Source organism: Oncorhynchus mykiss, chromosome 25 (assembly GCF_057628025.1).
Source record: "Oncorhynchus mykiss isolate SJ-2025 chromosome 25, ASM5762802v1, whole genome shotgun sequence".
NCBI lineage: Eukaryota > Metazoa > Chordata > Actinopteri > Salmoniformes > Salmonidae > Oncorhynchus > Oncorhynchus mykiss.
Window position 1 is genome coordinate 66,674,286 of NC_143046.1, and position 27,684 is coordinate 66,701,969.

At 42.8% G+C, this 27,684-nt stretch overlaps 1 protein-coding gene across 1 annotated transcript in view; it reads right to left on the reverse strand.

The window, feature by feature from the left end:
* The window catches only part of tmem63c (transmembrane protein 63C), a 47,450-nt gene that overhangs the window by 7,699 nt on the left and 12,067 nt on the right, over positions 1–27,684 (reverse strand). Inside the window, exons 2-13 of the mRNA XM_021584872.3 lie at positions 11,714–11,971; positions 8,949–9,028; positions 6,584–6,671; positions 6,035–6,072; positions 5,194–5,336; positions 4,120–4,171; positions 3,888–3,996; positions 3,688–3,761; positions 3,498–3,578; positions 3,294–3,414; positions 2,946–3,079; positions 2,636–2,758 (exon numbers count right to left, since the gene is read on the reverse strand). Coding sequence (XP_021440547.1) covers positions 2,636–2,758; positions 2,946–3,079; positions 3,294–3,414; positions 3,498–3,578; positions 3,688–3,761; positions 3,888–3,996; positions 4,120–4,171; positions 5,194–5,336; positions 6,035–6,072; positions 6,584–6,671; positions 8,949–9,028; positions 11,714–11,923 — 1,253 coding nt within the window. The 5' untranslated portion in view covers positions 11,924–11,971. The remainder of the gene's footprint in view (positions 1–2,635; positions 2,759–2,945; positions 3,080–3,293; positions 3,415–3,497; positions 3,579–3,687; positions 3,762–3,887; positions 3,997–4,119; positions 4,172–5,193; positions 5,337–6,034; positions 6,073–6,583; positions 6,672–8,948; positions 9,029–11,713; positions 11,972–27,684) is intronic.

Genomic DNA, 27,684 nt, shown 5'->3' on the forward strand with positions numbered 1-27,684 from the left:
ACAAAAACAACCCTTAACGTGGGAGGGAATAACAAACCACACTGGAGTGGATAACAGGTTGGATACAGCACACTCGAGTGCTCCGTTGTAATGATAGAAAACACAGTCAGTTAGTCAGTCAATCACTGGTCGACCCCAGAGCCTGTGACACCACCAGGGAGCACTTCCGCCGCACAAACACACACAGCCAATGCGGCACGAAGCACAGCGAGCACCGCTTGGCGGGGCTGTCTCATTGGCTAATGGGGGATACAGTCGAAGTAGTAAGTTTACATACACCTTAGCGAAATACAATTAAACTCAGTTTTTCACAATTCCTGACATTTAATCCTCGTAAAAATTCCCCGTCTTAGATCAGTTAGGATCACCACTTTATTTTAAGAATGTGAAATGTCAGAAAAAAATAGTAGAGAGAATGATATATTTCAGCTTTTATTTATTTCATCACATTCCCAGTGGGTCAGAAGTTCACATGGACTCAATTAGTATTCTGTAGCATTGCCTTTAAATTGTTCAAATTGGGTCAAACGTTGTGGGTAGCCTTCCACAAGCTTCCCACAATAAATTGGGTGAATTTTGGCCCATTCCTCCTGACAGAGCTGGTGTAACCGAGTCAGGTTTGTAGGCCTCCTTGCTCACACACGCTTTTTCAGTTCTGCCCACAAATGTTCTATAGGACTGAGGTCAGGGCTTTGTGATGGCCACTCCAACACCTTGACTTTGTTGTCCTTAAGCCATTTTGCCACAACTTTGGAACTGGAGCTTGGGGTCATTGTCCATTTAGAAGACCCATTTGCGACCAAGCTTTAACTTCCTGACTGATGTCTTGAGATGTTGCTTCAATATAGCCATATCATTTTCATTCCTCATGAGGCCATCTATTTTGTGAAGTGCATCAATCCCTCCTGCAGCAAAGCAGCATGATGCTGCCACCCCCATGCTTCACGGTTGGAATGGTGTTCTTCGGCTTGCAAGCCTCCCCCTTTTCCCTCCAAACATAACGATGATCATTATGGCCAAACAGTTATATTTTTGTTTCATCAGACCAGAGGACATTTCTCCAAAAAGTACAATCTTTGTCCACATGTGCAGATGCAAACCGGCCTTTCAGTTTTTTTTTAAATTTATCCTTTATTTAACCAGGTAGGCTAGTTGAGAACAAGTTCTCATTTGCAACTGTGACCTGTCCAAGATAAAGCATAGCAGTTCGACATATACAACACAGAGTTACACATGGAATAAACAAATCATATAGTCAATAATACAGTAGAAAAAATAAGTCTATATACAGTGAATGGAAATGAGGTACGATAAGGGAGTTAAGGCAATAAATAGGCCATGGTGGCGAAGTAAATACAATATAGCAATTAAACACTGGAATGGTAGCTGTGCAGAAGATGAATGTGCAAGTAGAGATACTGGAGCGCAAAGGAGCAAGATAAATAAATACAGTATGTGGATGAGGTGGTTGGATGGGCTGTTTACAGATGGGCTATGTACAGGAAGCCGATTCTAGATTTAATTTTGGATTGGAGATGCTTAATGTGAGTCTGGAAGGAGAGTTTACATTCTAACCAGACACCTAGGTATTTGTAGTTGTCCACATGTTCTAAGTCAGAACCGTCCAGAGTAGTGATGCTGGACGGGCGAGCAGGTGCGGGCAGTGATCGATTGAAAAGCATGCATTTAGTTTTACTTGCGTTTAAGAGCAGTTGGAGGCCACGGAAGGAGAGTTGTATGGCATTGAAGCTCGTCTGGAGGTTTGTTAACACAGTGTCCAATGAGGGGCCAGAAGTATACAGAATGGTGTCTGCGTAGAGGTGGATCCGAGAATCCCCAGCAGCAAGAGCGACATCATTGATGTATACAGTGAAGAGAGTCGGCCCGAGAATTAAAACCTATGGCACCCCCATAGAGACTGCCAGAGGTCCGAACAACAGGCCCTCCGATTTGACACACTGAACTCTATCAGAGAAGTAGTTGGTAAACCAGGCAAGGCAATCATTTGAGAAACCAAGGCTGTTGAGTCTGCCAATAAGAATGTGGTCAATGACAGAGTCGAAAGCCTTGGCCAGGTCGATGAATGCATCGGCTGCACAGTACTGTCTCTTATCGATGGCGGTTATGATATCATTTAGGACCTTGAGCGTGACTGAGGTGCACCCACCAGCTCTGAAACCAGATTGCATAGCGGAGAAGGTACGGTGGGATTCGAAATGGTCGGTAATCTGTTTGTTAACTGGGCTTTCGAAGACCTTAGAAGGTTATGTCGATATAGGACTCGTTTTACTGTGGATATAGATACAAATTATGTCAATTAAGCCTCCCGGGTGGTGCAGTGGTTAAGGGCGCTGTACTGCAGCTTACTCAGACTGGGAAACGCTGTTGTCTCTCTTTGCTACTAACTGTAATACGAATTGCTAATGCAACAACTAAGTCGCTCTGGATAACAGCGTCTTCTAAATGACAAATCCAACTGTAAAAATGCAGGGTACCGCTCGTTAATATGCGTCAGTTTCAAATCCCGTACGGTATATTTTAACTCACCTATCAGGTAAGATAAAGCTACTAAATAGTTCGATAACCAATGGGAGGGAATTTCTAGTCATCATCTGCTTCAGATAACATCGCTCACCAGATGATGTCGCTTGGTGCCGGGGCGTAGTTTACACCCCACCTGTGAGACTGAACTACCGTGGTGATGCTTGACTGCTGGGGTTTCTGACGGCAACGGACCCTGCTATAGTCCTTGACAATACTGCGAAGAGAAACAACACACACAGACACAAAGTCATCACACAAAATAGGCAGACACACACTCATGAACATATTCAATCAAACCCTGTAACAGGAATTTTGGGGAAAGTAAAACATATAATTTGGCACTGCGGGAAACTGCAGTACAGTACATTACCATGGTCAGTCAGAGGTCATCGTTTACTCACACAGCAGTCATCCTTTCGTCCCGAAAGGTCACAAAGGCGATGCCCAGCCTCATGAGCGAGATGCGATGCTTCTCTGCATTAAACTCATCGGTCAGTTTCTCCTCTAGCTCACTGTAGTACTGCTCTGCATCCACCTGCAAAGAGTTGAAAATATAGATTAGCTACATACTGGTATTATTCATCAAGTCTTGTTGTATCCCTTATTGTATTTCAATTCAGACAGACGAGGAATCACGTTGCTGCTCAAATCTAAATTAGTTTTTTAGTGCCATCCAGTGGCAAAATGCAATCAATGCAACATAATTACTATGACCAAGATTCACTGTAACATTTCTGTTTCAAAAGCACCTGCTCAAAGCCGCACACGTCACAGCAGAAGATGGTAGCACAGGGGTGGGTCTTAATCATGATCTTCCCCTCCTTCTGGGCCTTAGTGGCAAAATACAGCCTTCCTTTCATCGCCTTCCGTCTGAAACACAACAACTCAAATCTGCACAAGGCAAAAAAACCAAAAAAGTAACTAATTTCTCCATATTGTCATAGTTACTGTACCTCTCAGAGTCCAGCCTCATCAGTTTGTGTACGTTGAAGCAGAAGCGGAGGTCAGTGACAGTACAGCTGGGGTAGGCCTCACTAGAGTGGAAAAGGGAACAGAGTTAAACCACCTATCCACACCAGCTGTATTAGTATCAGCTGTATCTTGAAAGAGTAAGGAAAGTGGGAAGTAAACATTTAAGATTACTGGAAGTGTTTGGTGATGAGGCCTGGGTCTGAGATCTCTCTGGGGATGCAGGTGATCATGAGAGTCCTGGCCACCTGACAAGATGGTAACAATAAATTACAGACACCAAATGGTGTCTCTTTCAGGTTTTCTGAGACAGTAACCTAACCATGCTGTAATCATTATACATTTGGCTAGGTTTGAGGAGCAGTCACACACACCTTCTCGTCCTCTCTGTACTCCAGGCGTGAGGAGTGGTGGGCCATACACAGCACTGTGATGATGAAGTAGAGCAGAGCAAAGATACTGTGGAGCCACAGGAAGCTGTCCCTAAGAGGAAAGAAAAGGTTTCCGCATGACTGTTGGATAACTATGGTCTCAAGATATTCTTGAACATTTCCTGAATTATTATGAATCCTCTGCAAAAAGAGAAGCCATAGTCCTTTGACCTACTTCGCAGGAAGATTAGCCACAGTCGTTCTTCCAAAATTTTCAGGATTATCCCCTATAGAAAAGACAACATGCGACAGTTAATGTGTGTGTAACAGTTATTTTTCTAAAGTAAAGGGAGGGACACCCACACCACTAGAAATCCACTTTTTCTCATGATGTTGCACAAAGTATGACATATCTGGGCTTGAAGTGACAAATCTGAACTGCCCACTTCGTGCAAATTCCTATGATATGACATAGAAATGATTTTCATTCTACGTTTTGTTTCAGGGCTGGGTTTTATTGGAATGTTACCATCCAGCAGCATGGCATTGTTTATTAACTCAGAAACAGCTGCAAAGTTCTTCCTCTTGACTGAGATGAGCCAAACAGCCTCGAGCCGCCTGAGCTATGGAGCAAATAAAGATAGCACCTCTACTTTCATTTAACAGACAATTATCAAAATCACTTAGTTTTGAGCTAGTCTGTATTACAAATATAGCTGACCATTTTATAAATGGTTTAATTGCATATGATAGCATTTTGCTAACCCGCTCCCCCAGACACCAGTGGCGGTTCTAGCTCACAACTGTAACGATGTATTTGAGAGACAAGTACTTGTGCAAATGTATTTGTGTTTTCAGTAAACAAACATCAGAGACGAAGTATAGCTTACATGTTATCAAAAAGCTAAGCCAACCCAGTCCGTTTCGCCTCATAGTTGTGCACGCTTCGGCTTTGATGCTAAACAACCAACCTGTCTATAGTTACAAGTCATTTGCGGAGTGCATGATCATGAACAAAGTCATTGTAGCCTATCATTTCACTTCCCCGGTGTCATTTCACTCAGTCTGTGTTTGGATCTGTGGTGTGTGTGTGTGGCCTACATTTAAGATATCCATGGGCAGACTTTGTCCACTTGTATTTATAACTGTGGCGTGTGTGTGCATGCGTGCAAGCCCACCCCTGTATGCGTTTGTGTTTGCATATGCATGTGTGGCCTGGTCTCTCCCGGCGAGGTGCCCCTCTACCTCCCCTGGCATCTAGGATATCCCTGGGCCTCCCAACATAGGCCAAGGCTTTCTTCTAAATTACCTAGGAGGTTTCCGGAAAAGTTGACAGGCAGGATGATGGCCAAAGACAGCAGGCAGACCACAGTCATGAGCAGGATGATGTGGCGCTGGAAGGACAGGTAGGTCGTAGCGTCGACACCACACTTACTCCTGATCTCCTCATCCCTGGAGACGCAACACAGAGAGAGAGGTTCTGAAACTGGGGAGGGAAGAGGGGATCTTCCCAGGGTGGCAGGATTCAAACTAAGGAGACTAAGCACAGAGTTACAAAGAAGCAGTGTGCAGTTAAGGGGTCTATGGGGAAACAGCATGTACTAGACACATGGGTGTAATGGGACTGTAGTGGGAAGAGCAGAATCCTTCTCTTCTATGGGGAGACAGAGTCAGGTGCTCCGTGGTAGTGATATTGTGGGGCCAACTCCTCATACCTCACTGCACTCCTGGAGGGTCAGAAAACCCACTTGTCTCATAAAAGAGAAGAAACAAGAGTTGACTGCTGGTCCCACAGCAGGCAGGCCAGGCCACACAGAGAGCTTTCAGGGTGGGTTAGTACTTTCCCAGGGATCCCAGGGTGAGGTATTACAGTCAGCCACTAACACAAGAGCTAAAAACAGCACCCAGAAGAACCCAAACTCCACCATAATAATATGGAAACCATGGACACAGAGGAAGTTACGGATCTAGATCCATTTAGTGGAGTTAGAGTATTTGCACTTGCTCGAGTCTATGGTGAACCACGGCACAAACAATTCCATGAGCACACACACACTCGTTTGCTTTTCACTGCTTAATGGGATGACAACATTGAAGAGAAGGGCAATAAAAATGCTAGAAGTGATAACAGGTAGAGGTTTTACACTTACTTCATATGGTAAAGTGTTGTAAGCCAAGAGCAGAAGCCCTAAAGGAGGAAAGACATAAAACATTCAGTGGATCGCTTATCAAAAACAAAATAAATACCACATGTGGTAGGCAGTGCCAAGCACGCCTGGCCCGCGGTGCATGTCATTCGCATAACATTAAGGCCTACGCACTGAGAGTGATGGCGTTTAAATAGGTCTAGTCTGAGGCGTAAACCACTTCACTGCTGTCAAACTCTGGGAGAAGACTCCCGTCTTACTCCGTCCTACTCCCTCATTAACATAGTGTGTTACATTAATGGTGATCTTACCGAGTCACGCAGGCAGGTGTGTGTGTGTGTATATAAAGTCATTCTCTAAATAATCTGCCTTTTCTTAATGTTTTTGATTTGTTTGTGCAGCTGGATGTTTCATCAACTTAATTAAGGAAAAGTGCTTGATCAGGGTCACAAAAAGAGTGGAATAACACTCAAACAGGGTCACCCTTTATCAGCTATACCTCCAGACCTATCCTACTGTCTGGACTTGGATCCATAATAAAGTTGGACTTACCAAGTCCTTGGTGTCTGAGTCTGACGGGCTGGACTCTGACGGGGACTTCTCCTTCTCACTCTGCTCTCCGTAGAACAGGGACGTGAGGCTGAGCAACAGAAGACATACCAGGATTATCATTATGGTGCATGGGTCTCTTCCTACAGAATAGGAAGGAAGGAAGCTCATCACATAGAACACATCACAAGATGGAAGACACTATACTGCACGAGCAACAAGACTGCACAGTATGAGACTACAGCCGTTAAACACATTCTTGGAAGGATGATTTTCAGTGGCCTGGACAGCATCCTAAAATTATATAGCAAACGTGAACCCATTTTGCAATGAGTGACTGTGGGAAGTTAATATCCTCTTTCCAACAGACGGTCAGGCACAGAGCCTGCAGACAGCATGAGCGCTAATTGTGTTGGCTGGGTCTAATAGCTATTCCATGCAGGATGCGGTCCTCCCCTTAGAACTCCAGTCAATCTGAGATCATATCAATGATAGGAGGGAGGAGAGATGGACAGTGTTCCTGAAATCCAATGAAGCATTGTGATGATCGAGTTTGGTGATGTTTCTTTCAAGTTGAAGTTGCTGACAGCTCTACAGCGTGCCACTTTAAGCGTAATAATTGAATTAGCGCGACGGCCGCCCGCTCCGCAGAACAAACAGATGTCACTGCCCCAGGGTGGCAGAGAGCCGCTGCTGGTCAGGCAGAACTAAATCAACCCCACACTCACACCGGAGTGGCTCCAGATCAGGCAGAAGTAAGCTGTTGCAGAGCCTCACTCTGCAGACCCACACAGAGGACTGACTGGACCTCATGTCACTTTAAAAGCTAACAAGGTCCTAAGATTCAGGAAAATCAGAGCTACAATGAGTGTGCCATTATTGCCTTCTGCATATTATGGTATCAAGGCTTGGGGGAAAAAAAAATAGTACTCACAGATTATGATAATGTGTAAAAAGTGATTAAATTTGATGTATGTATACAATACTGAATAAAAATAACATGTCAAGTTTTGGTCCCATGTTTCAAGAGCTGAAATAAAAGACCCCCGAAATGTTTCATTTGCAGAAAAAGCTTATTTAGCTCAAATTTTGTGCACAAATTTGTTTACATGATCATGCCGTTTAATCAGCTTCTTGATATACCACACCTGTCAGGTGGCTGGATTAACTTGGCAAACAGAATGATCATTACACAGGTGCACCTTGTCCTGGGGACACTCTAAAGTGTGCAGTTGTCACAACACAATGCCACAGACATCAAGTTGAGGGCGCGTGCATTTGGCCTGCCCACCAGACCTGTTGCCAGATAACTTACTATTTATTTCTCTACCATAAGCCGTTTTAGAGAATTTGTCAGTACATCCAACCGGCCTCACAACTGTTGACCACGTGTATGGCGTTGTGTGGTGGGTGGTTTTCTGATGTCAATGTGAAGTGAGTACCCCATGGTGGCACTGGGATTATGGTATGGCCATGCATAAGCTATGGCCAACGAACACAATTGTATTTTATCAATGGCAATTTGAATGCACAGAGATACCGTGACGAGATCCTGAGGCCTGTTGTCGTGCCATTCATCCGTCGCCATCACCTCATATTTCAGCATTATAATGCACGGCCCTATGTCGCAAGGATCTGTCCACAATTCCTGGAAGCTGAAAATGTCCAGGTTCTTCCATGGCCTGCATAGTCAGACATGTGACGCATTGAGCCCGTTTGGGATGCTCTGGATAGACGTGTACGACAGCATGTTCCACAGTTCCCACCAATATCCAGCAACTTCACACAGCCATTGAAGAGGAGTGGGACAACATTCCACAGGCCACACTCAACAGCCTGATCAACTTTATGCGAAGGAGATGTGTCACGCTGCATGAGGCAAATGGTCACACCAGATACTGACTGGTTTTCTGATCCACACCCCTACTTCATTATTATTTTTTAAAGTATCTGTGACCAACAGATGCATGTCTGTATTCCCTGTCATGTAAAATCAATAGATTAGGGCCTAACTACTTTATTTCAATTTACTGATTTCCTTATATGAACTATAACTCATCTTTTAAATTGTTGCATGTCGCGTTTATATTTTGTTAGGCATAGTTATATTAAAGCAATGTAATAGTGTAACACGAGCTCCATCAAAGCAAGAGAGACAGGAAAACAAAGTGTTTCATGAGTATGAGAATGCCTGGGCAGTACCATTTCTTCTCAGGAGGGGGAGCCAATCTCAAGTAGCACAATGTCAATCAGTCATGAATTATGCTTTCGATACGGATTTCTCCATCTTGAGTGTTGCCTCGACTTCTAAATCAGACTTAAAATACAGTGAGAATGAAGAAGCTGAGGTGAAAGGGCTTTACTGTACCTGTCATTCTCCATCAATAGAGCCAGACGGCCATAGTCCCACGCAGCCTTCCTCAAACAGGAAAAGATGAGCAAAAGAAACTGCAATACAAAGAACGAGTTATAAGACACAGAGAGCTCATCAACCACCACCTCCCTGCGCCTCCATACTGGTCTAAAGCCATGCATGGACAACCAGGACAATGTTTAACAAGGTATTGGACTAAGATGAGTAATACATTCTGCTTTTATAGTCGTGGCCAAATGCAATTCCTAAGCTCTCTGCATATATAATATCCCCTCGTTGTATCCCATTTCTCTCTGCCTGTCTCGAATGTCTTCCATCTCTTGTCCCTGGGTGGGTGTCCACGTTCCACTGATGCCCCACAGATTATTATTTTGTGTGATGTTAGGAATGGTGCAGAGGCGGTACGCTGTCACATGGGGGGAAATCAAGGTTTGAAACACACTTGAACTCGTCATTAAGACACTGCTATTAACCTTCTGTGTTGTCCTGACTACCAGGGAACAATCACAGTGAATCAATTAAACATGGGCTGGTAGACAAGACTGATAACCAGAGAGAAAATCTAGTTTGACAAGAACTGACAGCGGAACAGAGGTGTACATTCACAAATCTGGAGACAGATGGATTTCTATTATCATCCTGGAGTGGGAAGAGTAATCTTTCTGCACATTTGTAAACACACCATATTTTATAGAGAAGAGGAGAATGGAGTAGTGTTTGTATCATAAAACAATGAATGTGAAGGCTTGTAAGCAGATCCAGCATTATGGACGGGCCTCAGGGGGCCTAGCCCGCCCCACCTTCTTGCCTGTACAAATAGAATATTTAAATATTGATAATTTATTTGACCGAGACTCATGCTGACGGAAAGACGCATCGATCTCAGTTAAAGCACCCGAGCGAGCAAAACAGCGCCCCTCGGTCTCAGTATGTGTACACCATGTATCTGATGCTGCCTGGACCAAAAGAGTATTATGACATGTCATACTATTTATTTCTGGCCAGACAGCATCAGATACATGGGCTACATATAGAGGGGCGCTGTTTCGCTCACTCAGATGCTTTCTCCTCTCCGGTGATATCATTTCAGCAGAGAGGAAGAGGAAAAACTAGAGGGCTGACTCTCGGTAAAATCTGTCAAGAATAAGCCCAATGCGTTTCTATGGGCATAATATGCAGCTTGTCGCCTGTCTTCCCACCTTTGCAACTCTTATTGTTAGTGCGGAGACATGACCATCTCGTCATTATACAGATCTCTGGTTTCAGCCTCTTGTGAATTGGAAAGGAAAATTGGCGGGTGCAGAGCTCTGCACTGTTAGGATGCTGGATTCTCCTAAAGTAAATTGTTGTTTCGACAAAATTGGTTATAATTACTCGTGTCTAAATTAAATCATTCAAAATAATTCACCAGGGAGCATGACTTAGCCACAGAGGATCATTAGCTTATTTAAAAAATGTTTTATTGTGGATTGTTTAAAATCACAAGTGTGTAGGCCTATGCCTATTTGGGAAGCCCGCAATGTGGGTAGTGCGAGTGGCAAAAGGTCTAGCTGACTGAGTTGCAGCTGTCAGTAATAAGCATCTAAAATGCATGAAGATAATGTGTTGAGTATAATTTTAAATGTTGCAAGAAGAAGGGAGGGGTGTCTGGCAAAGACATGGCGTGTCTCTCTCCAGAATGCATGTGCTCAGCTCTCCAGAATGCATGTGCTCAGCTCTCCAGAATGCATGTGCTCAGCTCTCCAGAATGCATGTGCTCAGCTCTCCAGAATGCATGTGCTCAGCTCTCCAGAATGCATGTGCTCAGCTCTCCAGAATGCATGTGCTCAGCTCTCCAGAATGCGTTCAGCTGTCTCCCGTCAATTCTTGTGCATTCATTGTTTAATTGTGTGAATCGTTTTCCCTTTGTTTATTTTCTATCAATTCTCCATTACAGGTCACCAGTAGGCCTAGTAAATGTACCATTAATTCCCCGTCATTTGGTTACATTAATTTAATGTTAATGCCTGTATTGTATTAATTACAGTCATTTACCGCTCTCATTCTCAGACTGGAAACGTTGTTTGAGGAGTTTACAACCTGCTACACTTGTGAGAAACGCGTTTTGGTTTATTTCATAACCATGAGTTTTGTAAATGTTTTCATTGGCTTTTGTTTGGCGTAATCCATGTCAGCAATGAGCATGTGTCTGGTTTCTCGTTCCTGATAAAGTTCAGGGAGAGAGAGCACCTGAGTACACACAGAAGTAGGCCTACCGGGCCTGCTGCATGCAAAAGTAAGAAAGCGCCCATTTGGCAATGTCTGATTGTCATACCTCACCACATCCACCACTAATGTGCTGAGCTTCTCAGTCATTTTTGATTCACCTCACACAGTAAGTCAACAATGTCTGTTTAGTTCCTCAGTATTTGAAGTCTTTTGAACACTCCCAGCTTCGATAATCACCAAGACTTGATGTGAAAGAGCAAAATATCATGATCTGATGATTCCAAACATCCAGTGGGATCGTCATTAAAAACAGATGTCTGAAACTCTGACGCCCGGAATAAGCTAGATTATATAATTTTGCAAGTTTGCGAGGGACAGCTTTGGGTCGACCCGGTTGATGATTTGATACAATGTTGCACTTCACGTGAAGGATGGGTCTTTGGGGAAAATGTCTCTCTGGTACTGCTGTAGCACTGTAGTGTGTGTGTGTGCGCGCGCGCGTGTGATTGTGTATACATACATGTATCGGTGTGTCTGTGTCAGCAACATACCAGCCACAGGACAACATTGATGGCGAGGACCGTGGGCACCCCTCCAAAAGGCAGGCCCTGCAGGACACTGCTGCGGGAGTGGGAGCGGTAGCACCTCTCTGCTGCTGTGGTGTTGTCCTCCCCCAGAGAGTCCAGGAAGCCCAGCACATCCAGCTCCATATCCCTCCCATCCAGAGGGGGCGCCCTCACCACAAACTCAGAATCCACCATGAGTGAGCCAAGGCCTAAGTCTCAGGGGCTGAAGTCATGCAACCATAACTGAGGAAATAGAAAAAGGAAAGTGATTCATATTGAACAGTATGCCATATCCCACGCCATGCTTTTGATGTTTGCCCTCAATCGCTATCAAAGTATGTCACACATCACTACTTCACAGGAGAAGCATTTGAACATTTTTATCAAAATGCATTTTGGGGCAGAAATGCCTTCATAAACATGTGACCTGTCATGTGCCTTAATAACAAACGTGTGTGCCATCTGTAAATACAAATAAAATTCTTAAATTACAAGCCTAGTTGGTTTAGCCACGGAAAAAGATAGGAACCTTCTTGCTCGCTATGATTGGCTGAGATAATGGGTGGGCTGGACATGCCGAAAGATGAGTTCAGATTGGTCTGCCATGTGGCACACTTCTGTCTATAACATGAGCTGCTTAGTATGTGTAGATAATTCTTGCTACCGCAGCTTTTTTTGAAAGATAATGTTAGCCATGGAGAACTCTGCTGAACAACATTGCTGCCCTGAATTTAGCAGGCGCTATCGACAAAGATCAATGGGAAGAAGTTGTAATGGACTACTTTCTGCACACGGTCAGTGTGAACTAGAGTGACTTGACGCACACCGGACCAAACAAGCTGTACAGTAGTTAGCTACAAACTATCAAGTGAGTGGAGTTGCAAGCATGTTATTCTTATATTTCCAAATCAGTGAAAACTGCTAAATTATGGTTTACTATTCCTTGTCAAATATTGCATTGTTATCAGACTGGCCTTGGCATGCTATTGTTTAGGACTAAGGTATGGATTCCCTATGGGCCACACTCATGCCTTTTTCTGTACAGGCACAAAGATGATCTCTCCAACGCCTTCAGGTCCAGGCGATATGGGCTTGACGGTGTACAGTGCCTTGCGAAAGTATTCGGCCCCCTTGAACTTTGCGACCTTTTGCCACATTTCAGGCTTCAAACATAAAGATATAAAACTGTATTTTTTTGTGAAGAATCAACAACAAGTGGGACATAATCATGAAGTGGAACGACATTTACTGGATATTTCAAACTTTTTTAACAAATCAAAAACTGAAAAATTGGGCGTGCAAAATTATTCAACCCCTTTACTTTCAGTGCAGCAAACTCTCTCCAGAAGTTCAGAAAGGATCTCTGAATGATCCAATGTTGACCTAAATGACTAATGATGATAAATACAATCCACCTGTGTGTAATCAAATCTCCGTATAAATGCACCTGCACTGTGATAGTCTTAGAGGTCCGTCAAAAGCTCAGAGAGCATCATGAAGAACAACACCAGGCAGGTCCGAGATACTGTTGTGAAGAAGTTTAAATCCGGATTTGGATACAAAAAGATTTCCCAAGCTTTAAACATCCCAAGGAGCACTGTGCAAGCGATAATATTGAAATGGAAGGAGTATCAGACCACTGCAAATCTACCAAGACCTGGCCGTCCCTCTAAACTTTCAGCTCATACAAGGAGAAGACTGATCAGAGATGCAGCCAAGAGGCCCATGATCACTCTGGATGAACTGCAGAGATCTACAGCTGAGGTGGGAGACTCTGTCCATAGGACAACAATCAGTCGTATATTGCACAAATCTGGCCTTTATGGAAGAGTGGCAAGAAGAAAGCCATTTCTTAAAGATATCCATAAAAAGTGTTGTTTAAAGTTTGCCACAAGCCACCTGGGAGACACACCAAACATGTGGAAGAAGGTGCTCTGGTCAGATGAAACCAAAATGGAACTTTTTGGCAACAATGCAAAACGTTATGTTTGGCGTAAAAGCAACACAGCTGAACACACCATCCCCACTGTCAAACATGGTGGTGGCAGCATCATGGTTTGGGCCTGCTTTTCTTCAGCAGGGACAGGGAAGATGGTTAAAATTGATGGGAAGATGGATGGAGCCAAATACAGGACCATTCTGGAAGAAAACCTGATGGAGTCTGCAAAAAACCCGAGACTGGGACGGAGATTTGTCTTCCAACAAGACAATGATCCAAAACATAAAGCAAAATCTACAATGGAATGGTTCAAAAATAAACATATCCAGGTGTTAGAATGGCGAAGTCAAAGTCCAGACCTGAATCCAATCGAGAATCTGTGGAAAGAACTGAAAACTGCTGTTCACAAATGCTCTCCATCCAACCTCACTGAGCTCGAGCTGTTTTGCAAGGAGGAATGGGAAAAAATGTCAGTCTCTCGATGTGCAAAACTGATAGAGACATACCCCAAGCGACTTACAGCTGTAATCGCAGCAAAAGGTGGCGCTGCAAAGTATTAACTTAAGGGGGCTGAATAATTTTGCACGCCCAATTTTTCAGTTTTTGATTTGTTAAAAAAGTTTGAAATATCCAATAAATGTCGTTCCACTTCATGATTGTGTCCCACTTGTTGTTGATTCTTCACAAAAAAACACAGTTTTAAATCTTTATGTTTGAAGCCTGAAATGTGGCAAAAGGTCGCAAAGTTCAAGGGGGCCGAATACTTTCGCAAGGCACTGTATCAGTTTATTTTTAATACATTTGCAAAAATGTCTAAAAAACTGTTTTTGCTTTGTCATTATGGGGTATTGTGTGTAGATTGATGGGAAAAAAATAAAATGTAATCTGTTTTAGAATAAGGCTGTAACATAATTTTGGAAAAGTAAAGGGGTCTGAATACTTTGCGAATGCACTGTTGTCCCCTGGGCCTGGATGAGAACACAGAGGGTATGAACACATCACTCACACTGCTGTGACCTCAGCAGTGTGAGTGATGCTAACTGCAAAGCTAACTGCAGCTACGTACACTCCCAAGCTCTCTGACCAATCAATACAAGACCATTTCTTAGCTCAACAGTATTTGTATACACTTTTCACTGAGCAAATTGCCACAGTAAAGTCAATATCATCTGAGCCCTATCTGAACCTTGCTGTACTGCAAAATAATACTTCGATCTGAATAGGAGACACGTTGAACAAGGTAATGTTTTAATTTTAAGGTTCCTCAAACCTTGAGTAATTTATGCAGCATCAACAGTAAAAGCAGCCAAAACTGCATCACAATGTTGTCCAACAACTGTGCTGTCCAACTATTAGCTTTTAGGAGATAAGAAAGAGACAGCAACTAGAGAACGAGGTTAGAGAGAGAGATAAAAGAAAGAAAGATATTAGGCATGCAAAATGTCAAACATTACTGGACTCCACTTTGGTGTGATTTTACTGCATCAATGATGTCACTTCTTGTGACTCTAGGGCACCTTACGGTATGTGATATCAGAGGACACCATGAGGTGCTCACTGTGCAGCTGGAGAGCTGGTGCAACAACAGGATATTTCCTGCAGGCATCAATGGGTGAGCTGATGAACTGATAGCAGTGGCAAACAGACTGGGACAATACATTAAAGCTATAAAAACCATTAGGCCTATCTTTCACACTGGGCTAATCTTGTGAAGAGATTGGTTTTCAGATCATTGTGTGTCAACTGTCTGCTGCCAGCAGCATCTGGAAATTTCCCTGAGGACAACAGGAAGTCCCCATGGATCCAGGATAAAATCAGACCCAACATAGCTCTCTGAGGAGATGTTTCTTTCTATTCTACCCACCTAGCACATGCCGTTCTGAGAACCATATGTTTCTTGGAGCTTGGTGAAAGCATGTTTGTCTTACGGTAATTTTGCATACAACCTTCCCACAACTTTCTGGGAATGGTGCAGAATAGTTATGTGGCTTTTGGAACATTCTCAGCACATTTAAGAAACGTTTCCTACAGGTTTCCTCATGGTTCTACTTAAAGTAATGTTCTTAAATTGTTCAGAGAACCTTTAAAAAAAAATGTAATGGACATTTTTCCCTAAGTTTAACTTTCAGAGAACATTTTTTTTAAACATATACAGTCCGTTCTCAGTATCAACAAAAAACTCTGACTATCCTCCATCTTGTTAATTGTGTTCAGGTGTGTCGGCCAAGCCCACTAATTGGCCACACCTGATATTAATTGGTGCTTGCTTCCTTTGAAATGGGTTCTGTTTCAATAGACTAAAATGAACAGCTTTGTAGGAGTTTAAAAAACATAGCATGCTAGCTCAATCCTGGTGGCGCAGTGAACTAATTACATGGATAGAGAACAGAAGCTCAGGCTCGAATCTCACTGACAATAAACGTGTTTGCATGATTAATGCTTAAGCAAATTAATTTCCATGTATCCTATCTGTGAATGGAGTTAGCAGTGTTATTAAAAGTATGATTGAAATATGTTATCAGAACGTTATTTAATTACCTTCAAATAAGCTATAATTTCCATTCTCAGAACATTAATAAAATCGCCCAGGAAAACTTAGGGAACCATTTTAAAACATTCTTAGAACCTCCCAGCAACCTAAAAATGAAGGTCCCCAGAACAGGCAAAATGTTCACTTCCATTCTTGGAATGTTTTAAAAAAGGAAACGTATGGCTTCCTTCCCAGGAACAATGGCAAACCAAAAACGTACATTCCCACAACTTCCAAGGAACCAAATGTGCTAGCTGGGTAGTGATTGAGTTTGCCCTCACTGTTCCAGCATGCCATAGTACCTTCCTTATCTGTTAAATGAGGGTTCACTTTCCATAAGGGTTATTAACACTTAACTATAGTACAGCCTTGCACAGTACAAAAATAAGTTTACTGCAGAGTTTAAGCAAAAGCTCTCTACCAACAAGCAATACTGCAAGAGGTACAGTAATGTGATAGAGGGTTATTATTATTATCCAACCGTGAACACTGCTGTTTGTGCAAACACAATGATGAAATAAAACAAAATGCCCCACCTATCAGCAACAAAAAACACAATAGACTTGCATGACAACGCATTCAATTCTGTCCCATTACTTTACTGTAGAATGGAAATCTCTATATCACAGTAGTTCTAGATAAAATGATAAGGATGGAGAGGGGAGGGTGAATATTTCATAAATGAACCATAACCAAGAAGCATTCACAAACAACAGCAATTACATCACTTAGTGAGCAAGTGTGGACAACAAAAGTAAACAGCTGTGCGCAGGGAGAGATATACAATAGTGCCCTATCACACAGGGAAACAGTCAGACAATCTATTGAGAGAGATACTCCCTCTCCAACTAATAAGAGCTTAACATAAAGTAGTTCAGAAAGACCTGCATCCGCTCAGAGTTGTCCGTCCATCAGTCTCTCCATCAGAGGGCTGAGGTGGATCCTGCTCTTGATGTAAAGTGGGACTTTTCTATTGAACAAAAACTCAACACTACAGGGCAGGATGCTGTGGGCTACCCACTGCCGGGTCATGAGGCACTACAACCAGTGCCACCGTTGCAGCAATGTGACTCAACTGAATACTGTACGCTCTCACACACACACGATTCCCACCTCTAAAAAAGCAGCCTGGTTTAAATAAGAGGCAATCAAATTAAATCTATAAACACTAATGTTTCTCATCCCCTTAAAAAGGGGGGGGGTGAAAAGAGCAAATTGTAGTTCAAGCCAGTTAATCTGCTCAACGCACCAGAAAAACAGCTGAGGTGGATGTGTGTGTGCACCCGACTGAGGATTTGCTGCCCTGAAAAATACATCATACAAACAAACTCTGAAAAAAGGTAAATCTGTAACACTAAACTTGCAATGTAAAACAGTTCAATGGATCTGCCTTGGCCCATTACTCACAACCAATTCAGTTCAGTAAAATAATTATTTGAAATTACATTTCTGGCTAAGGTGGTTACTACACAATCCATTATCTGCATCTCTGACCAACAGCCGTGCCATCCCAGTTAGAGTACCCCTTCAATTAAAGGGTCAAATGAAGGTCATTGTGAAACACAATCAAGCCAGCAAACAGAACATTGTGTTACACAGGCCAATTGAAGAAGACCTAGTCCATGTTTTTACTAGGCTTGGGAGATGTACCATTTACCCAGGTAATTATTATTTTTGGGATAAACATACATATAGATACCAAAAACCACAAAAAAACACCACAACAGTCCATGAACACACAGTAGCCTCCCCTTTCAATACACAGAGTACATATCAAAATCAAAACATGATTATGTCTGTAGGCAAATGTCACACTCCTCAAGATGATCAATGTAAGGTTTCCAGAGTTGATTAAAAAAAAACATAATCTAATGTAACTACATAGTTCAGCCCTCCAGTTTGTTATTTATGGTGAGTATGATGCTTTACAATTGATATCTATAAAAACTATTTGCAGTAATTAGACCCAAGTTACAAATGTATTTGATATTGGTCACCAATATTTACATATTTCCAAACAGACATAATTGTGGAGATAGATGGATGTAAATTCCTAGACACAATATGATAGCACAGACATGATCTCAAAATGAGGTCAGTTTGACATAGTTGTTATATTGGTCTTGTGACAAAGGTTTAACTGAGTTACAGTTCATAGAAGGAACAGTCAATTAAAATAGATTAGGCCCTAATGTATGGATTTCACATGACTGGGAATACGGATATACATCTGTTTTTCACAGATACCTTAAAAGAAGAGTAGGGGCGTGGATCAGAAAACCAGTCAGTATCTGGTGTGCCCACCATTTGCCTTGTGCAGCGTGACACATCACCTTTGCATAGGGTTGATCAGGCTGTTAATTGTGGCATGTTGCCACACTCCTCTTCAATTTCTGTGGATATTGGAGGAACTGGAACACACGGTCATACACATTGATCCAGAGCATCCCAAACATGTTCAATGGGTCACGTGCCTGGTGAGTATGCAGGCCATGGAAGAACTGGGACATTTTCAGCTTCCAGGAATTGTGTACGGATCCTTGCATTATCGTGCTGAAACATGAGGTGATGGCAGCGAATGAATGGCAGAACAATGGGCCTCAGGATTTCGTCATGGTATCTGTGTGCATTCAAATAGCCATTGATATAATGCAATTGTGTTCGTTGTCCGGAGCCCATACTATAACCCCACCGCCATGGGGCACTTTGTTCACACGTTGACATCAGCAAATTGCGAGCCCACACAACGCCATACACACAGTCTGCCATCTGTATGGTACAATTGAAACCAGGATTAAAGAGCACACTTGTCCAGCATGCCAGTGGCCATCGAAGTTGAGCATTTTCCCACTGAAGCCAGTTACGACGCCAAACTGCAGTCAGGTGAGGACGATCAGCACACAAATGGGTTTCCCTGAGACAGTGACAGTTTGTGCAAAAATTATTTGGTTGTGCAAACCCACACTTTATTCAGCTGTCCAGGTACTGGTCTCAGACGATGCTGCCGGTGAAGAAGCCGGAAGTGGGGGTCCTGGGCTGGCGTGGCTACATGTGGTCTGCGTTTGTGAGGCCGGTTGGATGTTCTGTCAAATTCTCAAAAACGACGTTGAATACGGCTTATGGTAATTAACATTAACAATATCTGGCAACAGCGCTGAGACATCTGTGGCATTGTCTATTGTGACAAAGATGCACATTTTAGAGTGGTCTTTGTCCCCAGCACAAGGTGCACCCATGTAATGATCATGTTTAAACAGCTTCTTGATATGCCACACCCGTCAGGTGGATGGATTATCTTGGGAAAGGAGAAATTGTCACTAACAGGGATGTACAGTAAACAAATTTGTGCACAAAATGAGAAACACGCTTTTTGAGCATACGGAACATTTCTGGGATCTTTTCGGCTCATGAAACCAAGACTTTACATGTTGTGCTTATATTTTGTTAAGTATAATAGGGTTCATTTTTGTTTTTTTGCATCTCCAACAGAGATATTACATTTATGGGTGCATTACATGCATTGTGGCAGGAGTGTAGTAATTTAATTTATATGTTGCAATAATGTATATGTTTTAAGGTTGTAGTAACACACATTTTTCACATATCAGTGACCAATAGTTCATCAATTTCTTGAGATTTGTTTCCCCATTTTTTGCTTTGTGTCAGACCCTAGTAAAACTAGCTGTCGCCATTGGCGGCGGCTAATGGGGATCCTAATCAATCAAATTTCCACAGAAATGTATTTTTCATGCTTGAATTTTTTACATTTTAATTTGAATTATTTCAGTTTTTTTCCAATTGACTTTGAATCCTGATATAGCACCATAACAGTGCATTCGGAAAGTATTTAGACCCCTTGACCTTTTCCACATTTTGTTACGTTACAGCCTTATTCTAAAATTGATTCAATTGTTTTTCCCTCCCAACACACACACACCATAATGACAAAGCAAAAACAAGTTTAGACATTTTTGCAAATGTATTAAAAATAAACTGAAATATTCCAGTTACATAAGTATTCAGTACTTTGTTGAAGCACCTTTGGCAGCGATTACATCATAGAGTATTTTTGGGTATGACGCTACAAGCTTGGCACACCTGTACTCAGTGGTGGAAAAAGTATACAATTGTCATACTTGAGTAAAAGTAAAGATACCTTAATAGAAAATGACAAGTAAAAATGAAAGTTACCCAGTAAAATACTACTTGAGCAGAAGTCTAAGTATTTGGTTTAAAATATTCTTAAGTATCAAAAGTAAAAGAGTAAATCATTTCAAATTCCTTACATAAATTAAACCAGACGACACCATTTTCTTGTTTTTTAGCCAGGGGAACACTGCAACACTCAGATATAATTTACCAATGTAGCATGTGTGTTTAGCGATTCTGCCAGATCAGAGGCCGTAGGGATGTTCTCTTGATAAGTGCATGAATTGGGCATATTTCCTGTCCGGAAAATGTATGGAGTAAAAAGTACATTATTTTCTTTAGGAATATAGGGAAGTAAAAGTTGTCAAAAAATATAAAAGTACAGATAAATAAAAATACTTTAAAATACTAAAGTAGTTTAAGTACTTTACACCACTGCCTGTATTTTGAGAGTTTCTCCCATTCTTTTCTGCAGACCCTCTCGTTCTGTCAGGTTGAAGTCCGGGCTCTGGCTGGGTCACTCAAAGACATTCTGACTTGTCCCAAAGCCACTCCTGCTGTCTTGGCTGTGTGCGTAGGGTCATTGTCCTGTTGGAAGGTGAACCTTCGCCCCAGTCGGAGATCCTGAGTGCTATGGAGCAGGTTTTCGTCAAGGATCTCTCTGTACTTTGCCCCGTTCATCTTTTCCTCGAACCTGACTAGTCTCTCAGTCCCTGCCGCTGAAAAGCATCCCCACAGCACGATGCTGCCACCACCATGCTTCATCGTAGGGATGGTGTCAGGTTCCTCCAGACATTACGCTTGGCATTCAGGCGAAAGAGTTCAATCTTGATTTCATCGGTCCAGATAATCTGTTTTCTCATTGTTTGAGTCCTTTTGGCAAACTCCAAGCGGGCTGTCATGTCATCGCTTTCGATGCTGCCCGTCACCTTGCTAATTGTAACATTTTTCCCAGGCGTATATTTAGCCTATTTCTCATCATAAGAAATCAGTGATATTTGATCCCAGGCATCTATTAGAAAGTTGTGTGAGATGTGGCCTCCTACGTCTCCCTTCACATAGAAACTCGTCTCCATGAACCACTATCGATCGAACCAAGGCCATGCACCCCTATAGGAGTTTTCTGCCCCGCTGCGTACAAGTGTTCGCTGCTGGTTCTTTTGTCAAAAATGCATAGCAGCATTCCCTCCGAATGCAGTAGTCTTCATTTCCATTCTACACTCATCCTTCCAATGACCAACGGTCCCACATCTAAAACAGGGATCTGTCGCCATACGCTTTGATGATTTTTCGCTACTTTTCCCTCCCTGTTTCTGTGTATTACCTTGGCCATTGAAACCACTGTTAGTGACTTTCACTGTGGCCGTGTTTACGCCTCGCACGACCGCGAATTGAGCGGAGTTCGATGCCACTCTCAAAGCATCCTGCTCCATTTCATCCACAACCCCCGCAATTGCCATTTTGATAACAGGTTTCAAACCTGCAGTCAAAGCAGATGTACACATTCTATCAATGTACTCACGTACCCAGTCTTCTTGCAGCGGAATACATCTCATAATTTTGGGTTTATCGGTTTGTCTTTTTTGTTGATAGAAGGCTGACATCAAAACGCTGGTGTATTGAGCGTTGATTCTTATTACATGTCATTGTGCCAAGTCACAACATCTCTGTGTTCTCTATTAGATTGGAATTTCCGTCAGCAGGGAAATGCTGACCAATTTGCTCATTTTTCCCCATATACGAGCCGATTTGGTAGAATGCTTGTGCGGCCCTATAGCTTTTAGTAAAAACTGTTCTTCCTCTAGCCCCTCTTTACTCCGAAGCCTCTCCCGACAGTGTCCAGAGTATTTAGATACCCCCACTCCATAATACACGCCTTCTATTAACTATTATCTAAGGTAGCGATACCCACTTCCCCAGAGTAGTTATGGTACAGTATGTGCCTATTAAAATTGGCCACGGCACTTGATACCTTGTATTAGAACCAATAGTATAGCGTCTGCAAATGTATTACTGGAGAATATGGGTGACCTAATGTCTCATTCCAGTGTCCAGCCTCAAATGTCACTGTTGTTGATAACACACATTACCAAAATTATTCACAGTTGTCTTGAACCAACCTCTCTCCTTATTGCTACTGTTAATACACACAAATCATGATCACACGTTTGAATATCTTCTTGCTTAAAAATAAAAAAATGAATGTGGCTTCCCTCCAGAACTTATAGGCAACCTCATCACCATCCTCATTCCCCCTGGTTGTCCTTCTCCATGGACTACTTATTTACAACCTACCGTACACAAGCATAACAATCCACACACACACACACACACTCTCAAAGGCCTCACGGCAACCGCGGCTGGGCTTTCACCGCGTCTTTACGGGTTTATTAGGGAACCAAACCCCCTAGGACGTACCATCTGCAGGTACCAGCCTGCTCGGGCTTACCTTTCGGAACTTACCATATACCATAAAACTACGACCGGTCGTAATACAATGGGACTACTGAATAAGTTCAGGCTTTCTAGGTCCGTATCCTAGAATTGGTTCAGCCTACGATGCTCATCTCCCCAAGATGTCAGAATGAGTGATAAACAAGGTAGGCACAGTTACGACATCTGTTTGGTTCCGGCTCCTTTTTCACTGATTCGGAATCCCTAGTTCGACTGTAAATCGTGGTGAACCCTGCTCGCAGCGCCAACTGTTAGGTTCTAAATAAAGAGTAAAAACTCACGGACGACCAGTAAAGCTCAAACCAAGTTTATTCACCCAAATGGTCAGACAGATGAACAGACCAAGACATCTTCACACAAGCACTAGTATTTAAACCGTCCTCCTCCGCGGAGTCTCCTCCTTACACATCTGAACAGCCAATACGCCTCTGTTGCTAGACAACTTTCGTGATATCTGTTCTTCCTCACTTCATCTGACCTGACTTCTGCCCCAAATATCTACACTTAAAGCACATCTTGATTGTCTCCTTTCAAATCCATTGTGGTGGAGTACAGAGCCAAAATGATGCACATTGTGTCACAGTTTATTTATTAATTTGAATCAGTATGTGTAGTCCCCCGAAAATAGAGAGGTCTGGGTCAATGCATATTCAGCTCCCATACCCAACCACTACAGAGTAAGTGTCAGTACTGTGTCCATGCTATGTGCAGTCAACTAGTTCTCTAGTTGTTCTTCTCATCCATATTGAAAAAAAAAAACTGCACTGTTGGTTAGGGGCTGGTAAGTAAGCATTTCACTGTACGGTTGGTTACCTGTTGTATTTGGCGCATGTGACTAATATATTTTGCTTTGATTAGTATTTGTGATGTAAATATAATGACTTATTAAGGAGGCTTGTCTAGGGCTGGTTCTTCCTTCTGAGATGTAGACGAGACACTCCTAAAGTATACATTAATACATTTGTCCTGGCCAGTGTAATAGGCCGACCTAGTTTTTTTTATTTAAGCCAAAGGAAAGGAATAGGTTAACCCTCTCAGGGTCAATAAAATAACAAAAAGCACTTGCCCTCACTGTGTTAGCTGAGAATAAAATGAATTTGATAATTTAGGCATCATTATAGTATATTAAAGAGATTTCATTCAACTCTCCATATAGTTACCGCAAGTTTCAAAGAAAACAGGAGCTGCCTCCACTATTCCAGCACCATTTTAATTTAAACATTGTCCAACTCACCTATGCTTAGTCTAATAGTGACAACTAAAAGACACTAAAAACAAATCTAAACGGTCAACGACTGTCATACAGTACACGGTTTTTGTTGTCCTAGGCTACTTGGCTAAAATGCTTGCTCGCTAGCCTAACTTCATGGGCAACAATGCACCAGGCCAGCTAGTCAACATTAGCATACTACATACATCAAGCTACATATTGAACTGCCATCCTCTCATGGTTGGATCAGAATCGCTATTATAATAATTGGTGAGTACGGAGAATTAAGTAAAACCACAAATCCAAATCCCCAACTCCATCCATGGCTAATTTAGGAAAGGTCCGATTTTAGCAAGCTGGCCACCGGAGGACAACGACACAATTATTTTTTTCCCATCAATGATGTTTGGCTTCTGATGTGATTGGTCTGAAGCCAAATCCAAACTGGCTTCCCTTGACACGTTTTCGGTGGGCCAGGACCATTTACAGCTGAGCGCACTCAGTTTAGCTCAACGCTGATGGGCTATTATATATTTTCAAAAATAATCAAGGGAGGTCAAATGCTCAGACACCCCTTAACTTTTCCCACATTGTTGTGTTAAAGCCTGCATATAAAATGTCGATTTTTTGTGGCCTACACAAAATACACCATAATGTCAAAGTAGAATTGTTTAGACATTTTTACTCATTTATTTTAAAAATGAAATTGCTAAGTCAATAAGTATTCAACCCCTTTCTTAAAGCAAGGCTAAATAAGTTCAGCAGTAAAAAATGTGCTTAACACGCTGTACTGCAGCGCCAACTGTGCCATCAGAGTCCCTGGGTTCGCGCCCAGGCTCTGTCGTAACCGGCCGCGACCGGGAGGTCCGTGGGGCGACGCACAATTGGCCTAGCGTCGCCCGGGTTAGGGAGGGCTTGGTCGGTAGGGGTGTCCTTGTCTCATCGCGCACCAGCGACTCCTGTGGCGGGCTGGGCGCAGTGTACGCTAACCAAGGTGGCCAGGTGCACGGTGTTTCCTCCGGCGCATTGGTGCGGCTGGCTTCCGGGTTGGATGTGTGCTGTGTTAAGAAGCAGTGCGGCTTGGTTGGGTTGTGTATCGGAGGACGCATGACTTTCAACCTTCGTCTCTCCCGAGCCCGTATGGGAGTTGTAGCGATGAGACAAGATAGTAGCTACTACAACAATTGGATACCACGAAATTGGGGAGAAAAAGGGGTAACATTAAAAAAATAAAAAATAACAAAATAAAAAAAAAAGTGCTTAACAAGTCACAGAATTTGCATGGACTCACTGTGTGCAATAGTGTTTAACATGATTTTTGAATGACGACCTAATTTCTGTATCCCACATATACAAGGATCTGTAAGGTCCCTTCGTCATGCAGTGCATTTCAAACACAGATTCAACCACAAAGACCAGGGAGGTTTTCCCCAATGCCTCACAATGAAGGGCACCAATTGGTAGATGGGTTAAAAAAATATTTTAAAAGTTTTTTTTTTTAAGACATTGAATATCCCTTACAGCACATATGTCAGAGTCAAGGCCCGCGGGCCACATCCGGCCCGCAAGAAGGTTTTTTACGGCCCCTGGGATGATCTTGATTTATTATTAGAACCGGCCCGCAGCAAGCCGGCAGCCCGCAGATCTTTTACACGCACCAATACTACATTTCCCACAATGCAAAGGTGACGCACCGAGCAGTAGGCTGCTTCATTTCAATATTTATTGGCACAGCAGTCGTCAGCATCACAGTAAAATTAACTTTCAGATACCCATCAAAAATGGCAAAACGGAAGGTGGATACTGAGAACCGGGGGTTTCAAACAAGGTGGGAGTCGGAGTATATGTTCACGAAGGTAGCTGGAAAACCTGTGTGTCTTCTGTGTGGAGAAAGTGTGGCGGTACTGAAAGAGTATAATCTGAGACGACATTATGAAACGAAACACGCGGACACACACGCGGACGCAACTGTCAAGGCCAGTTTTATTTTGGCAGAAGAGATCGCTAAATCAGCCCGGCCATTTACGGAGGGGGATTTCATCAAAAACTGCATGATTAAAGTTTGTGACGAAGTTTGCCCAGAAAAAAGGCAACTCTTTTTAAATGTGAGTCTGAGCAGAAACACCATTGCCGAGAGAGTAGACCAGTTGTCCATCAATCTAAAAGAGCAGCTTGTGAAAAAGGGAAAAGATTTTATTGCATATTCCTTGGCTGTGGATGAGAGCACCGACATTTCTGACATTGCCCAGTTGTCAATTTTCATCCGCGGAGTGGACTCCAACCTAAGCGTGACAGAGGAGTTTTTGGCTTTACGTCCTATGCATGGCACAACTACGGGGCATGATTTGTATGAAGAGGTGTCAAGATGTGTAAATGAGATGGAGCTGCCTTGGGAAAAACTCGTGGGTTTGACAACCGACGGAGCACCTGCGATGTGTGGACACAGGAGCGGACTGGTGGCGAAGATACGGGAAAAGATGCAAGAGGAAAACGCGACAGGTGAGCTGACAGCTTATCATTGTATCATACACCAGGAAGCGTTGTGCGGTAAAGCCTTGAAAATGGAGCATGTAATGAGCATCATCACGCGCACAGTTAACTTTATCAGAGCCAAAGGTTTGAATCACCGCCAGTTCAAGGCATTTCTGACGGAGTTAGAAACGGAGCATGGTGATTTGCCTTATCACACAGAGGTGCGATGGCTAAGCCAGGGAAAGGTGCTTCAAAGATGTTTCGAGCTTCGTGAGGAGATTTGTCTGTTCTTGGACAGCAAAGGGAAAGACACAACACAACTCCGAGACGAAATGTTTCTGTGTGAAATGGCTTTTCTGTGTGACATTACGAGTCATCTGAATGCAATAAACTTGCAGCTGCAGGGTCGGGATCGTGTCATCTCTGATATGTACAGTACAGTGAAGGCATTTAAAACCAAACTGACTCTGTGGGAGACGCAGATGCGGAAAGAAAATTTGAGCCACTTTCCCAGCTGCCAGACCATGAAAGAGAAGCTCTCTACCAGTGCGTTCCCGAGCACACAGTTGGCTGATAAAATAGGTATGCTTGCCGCTGACTTTCGACGCCGATTTGCTGACTTTGAAGCACAAAAAAGCAGGTTGGAACTGCTCGGTAACCCATTTGCTGTTGACGTGGAAAGCTCACCACCAAACCTCCAAATGGAGTTGATTGACCTCCAATGCAATGATGCACTGAGGGCAAAATATGCGGCAGTGGGTGCTGCGGAGTTCGCCCGTTTCCTCCCCGGCACAATGCCCCAGCTGCGCATCCAGGCTGCTCAAACGTTGTCTATGTTTGGCAGCACATACCTGTGTGAACAACTGTTTTCTTTGATGAACCTGAACAAAACATCACACAGAAGTCGACTTACTGCTGAACACCTCCACTCAATTCTGAGGATTTCTTCAGCTCAGAGCCTTACCCCGAACATTGATGAACTTGTGGAAAAGATGGGACACCACCAAGTATCACCCTCAACCTCAAACAAGTGAACATTACTGTGCAATCACATATTTAGAGTTTTTACTCAGTTCAAGTTTAAAAGTTAAAATTTAATATTTGTTTTCACTGCATGTTACTTCTCCTTAAACAAAGTGTTGTTTTTGATTAATAGATTTTTGCACTTTATTTTTTTGTATTTCAATCCAATTATATTTTAA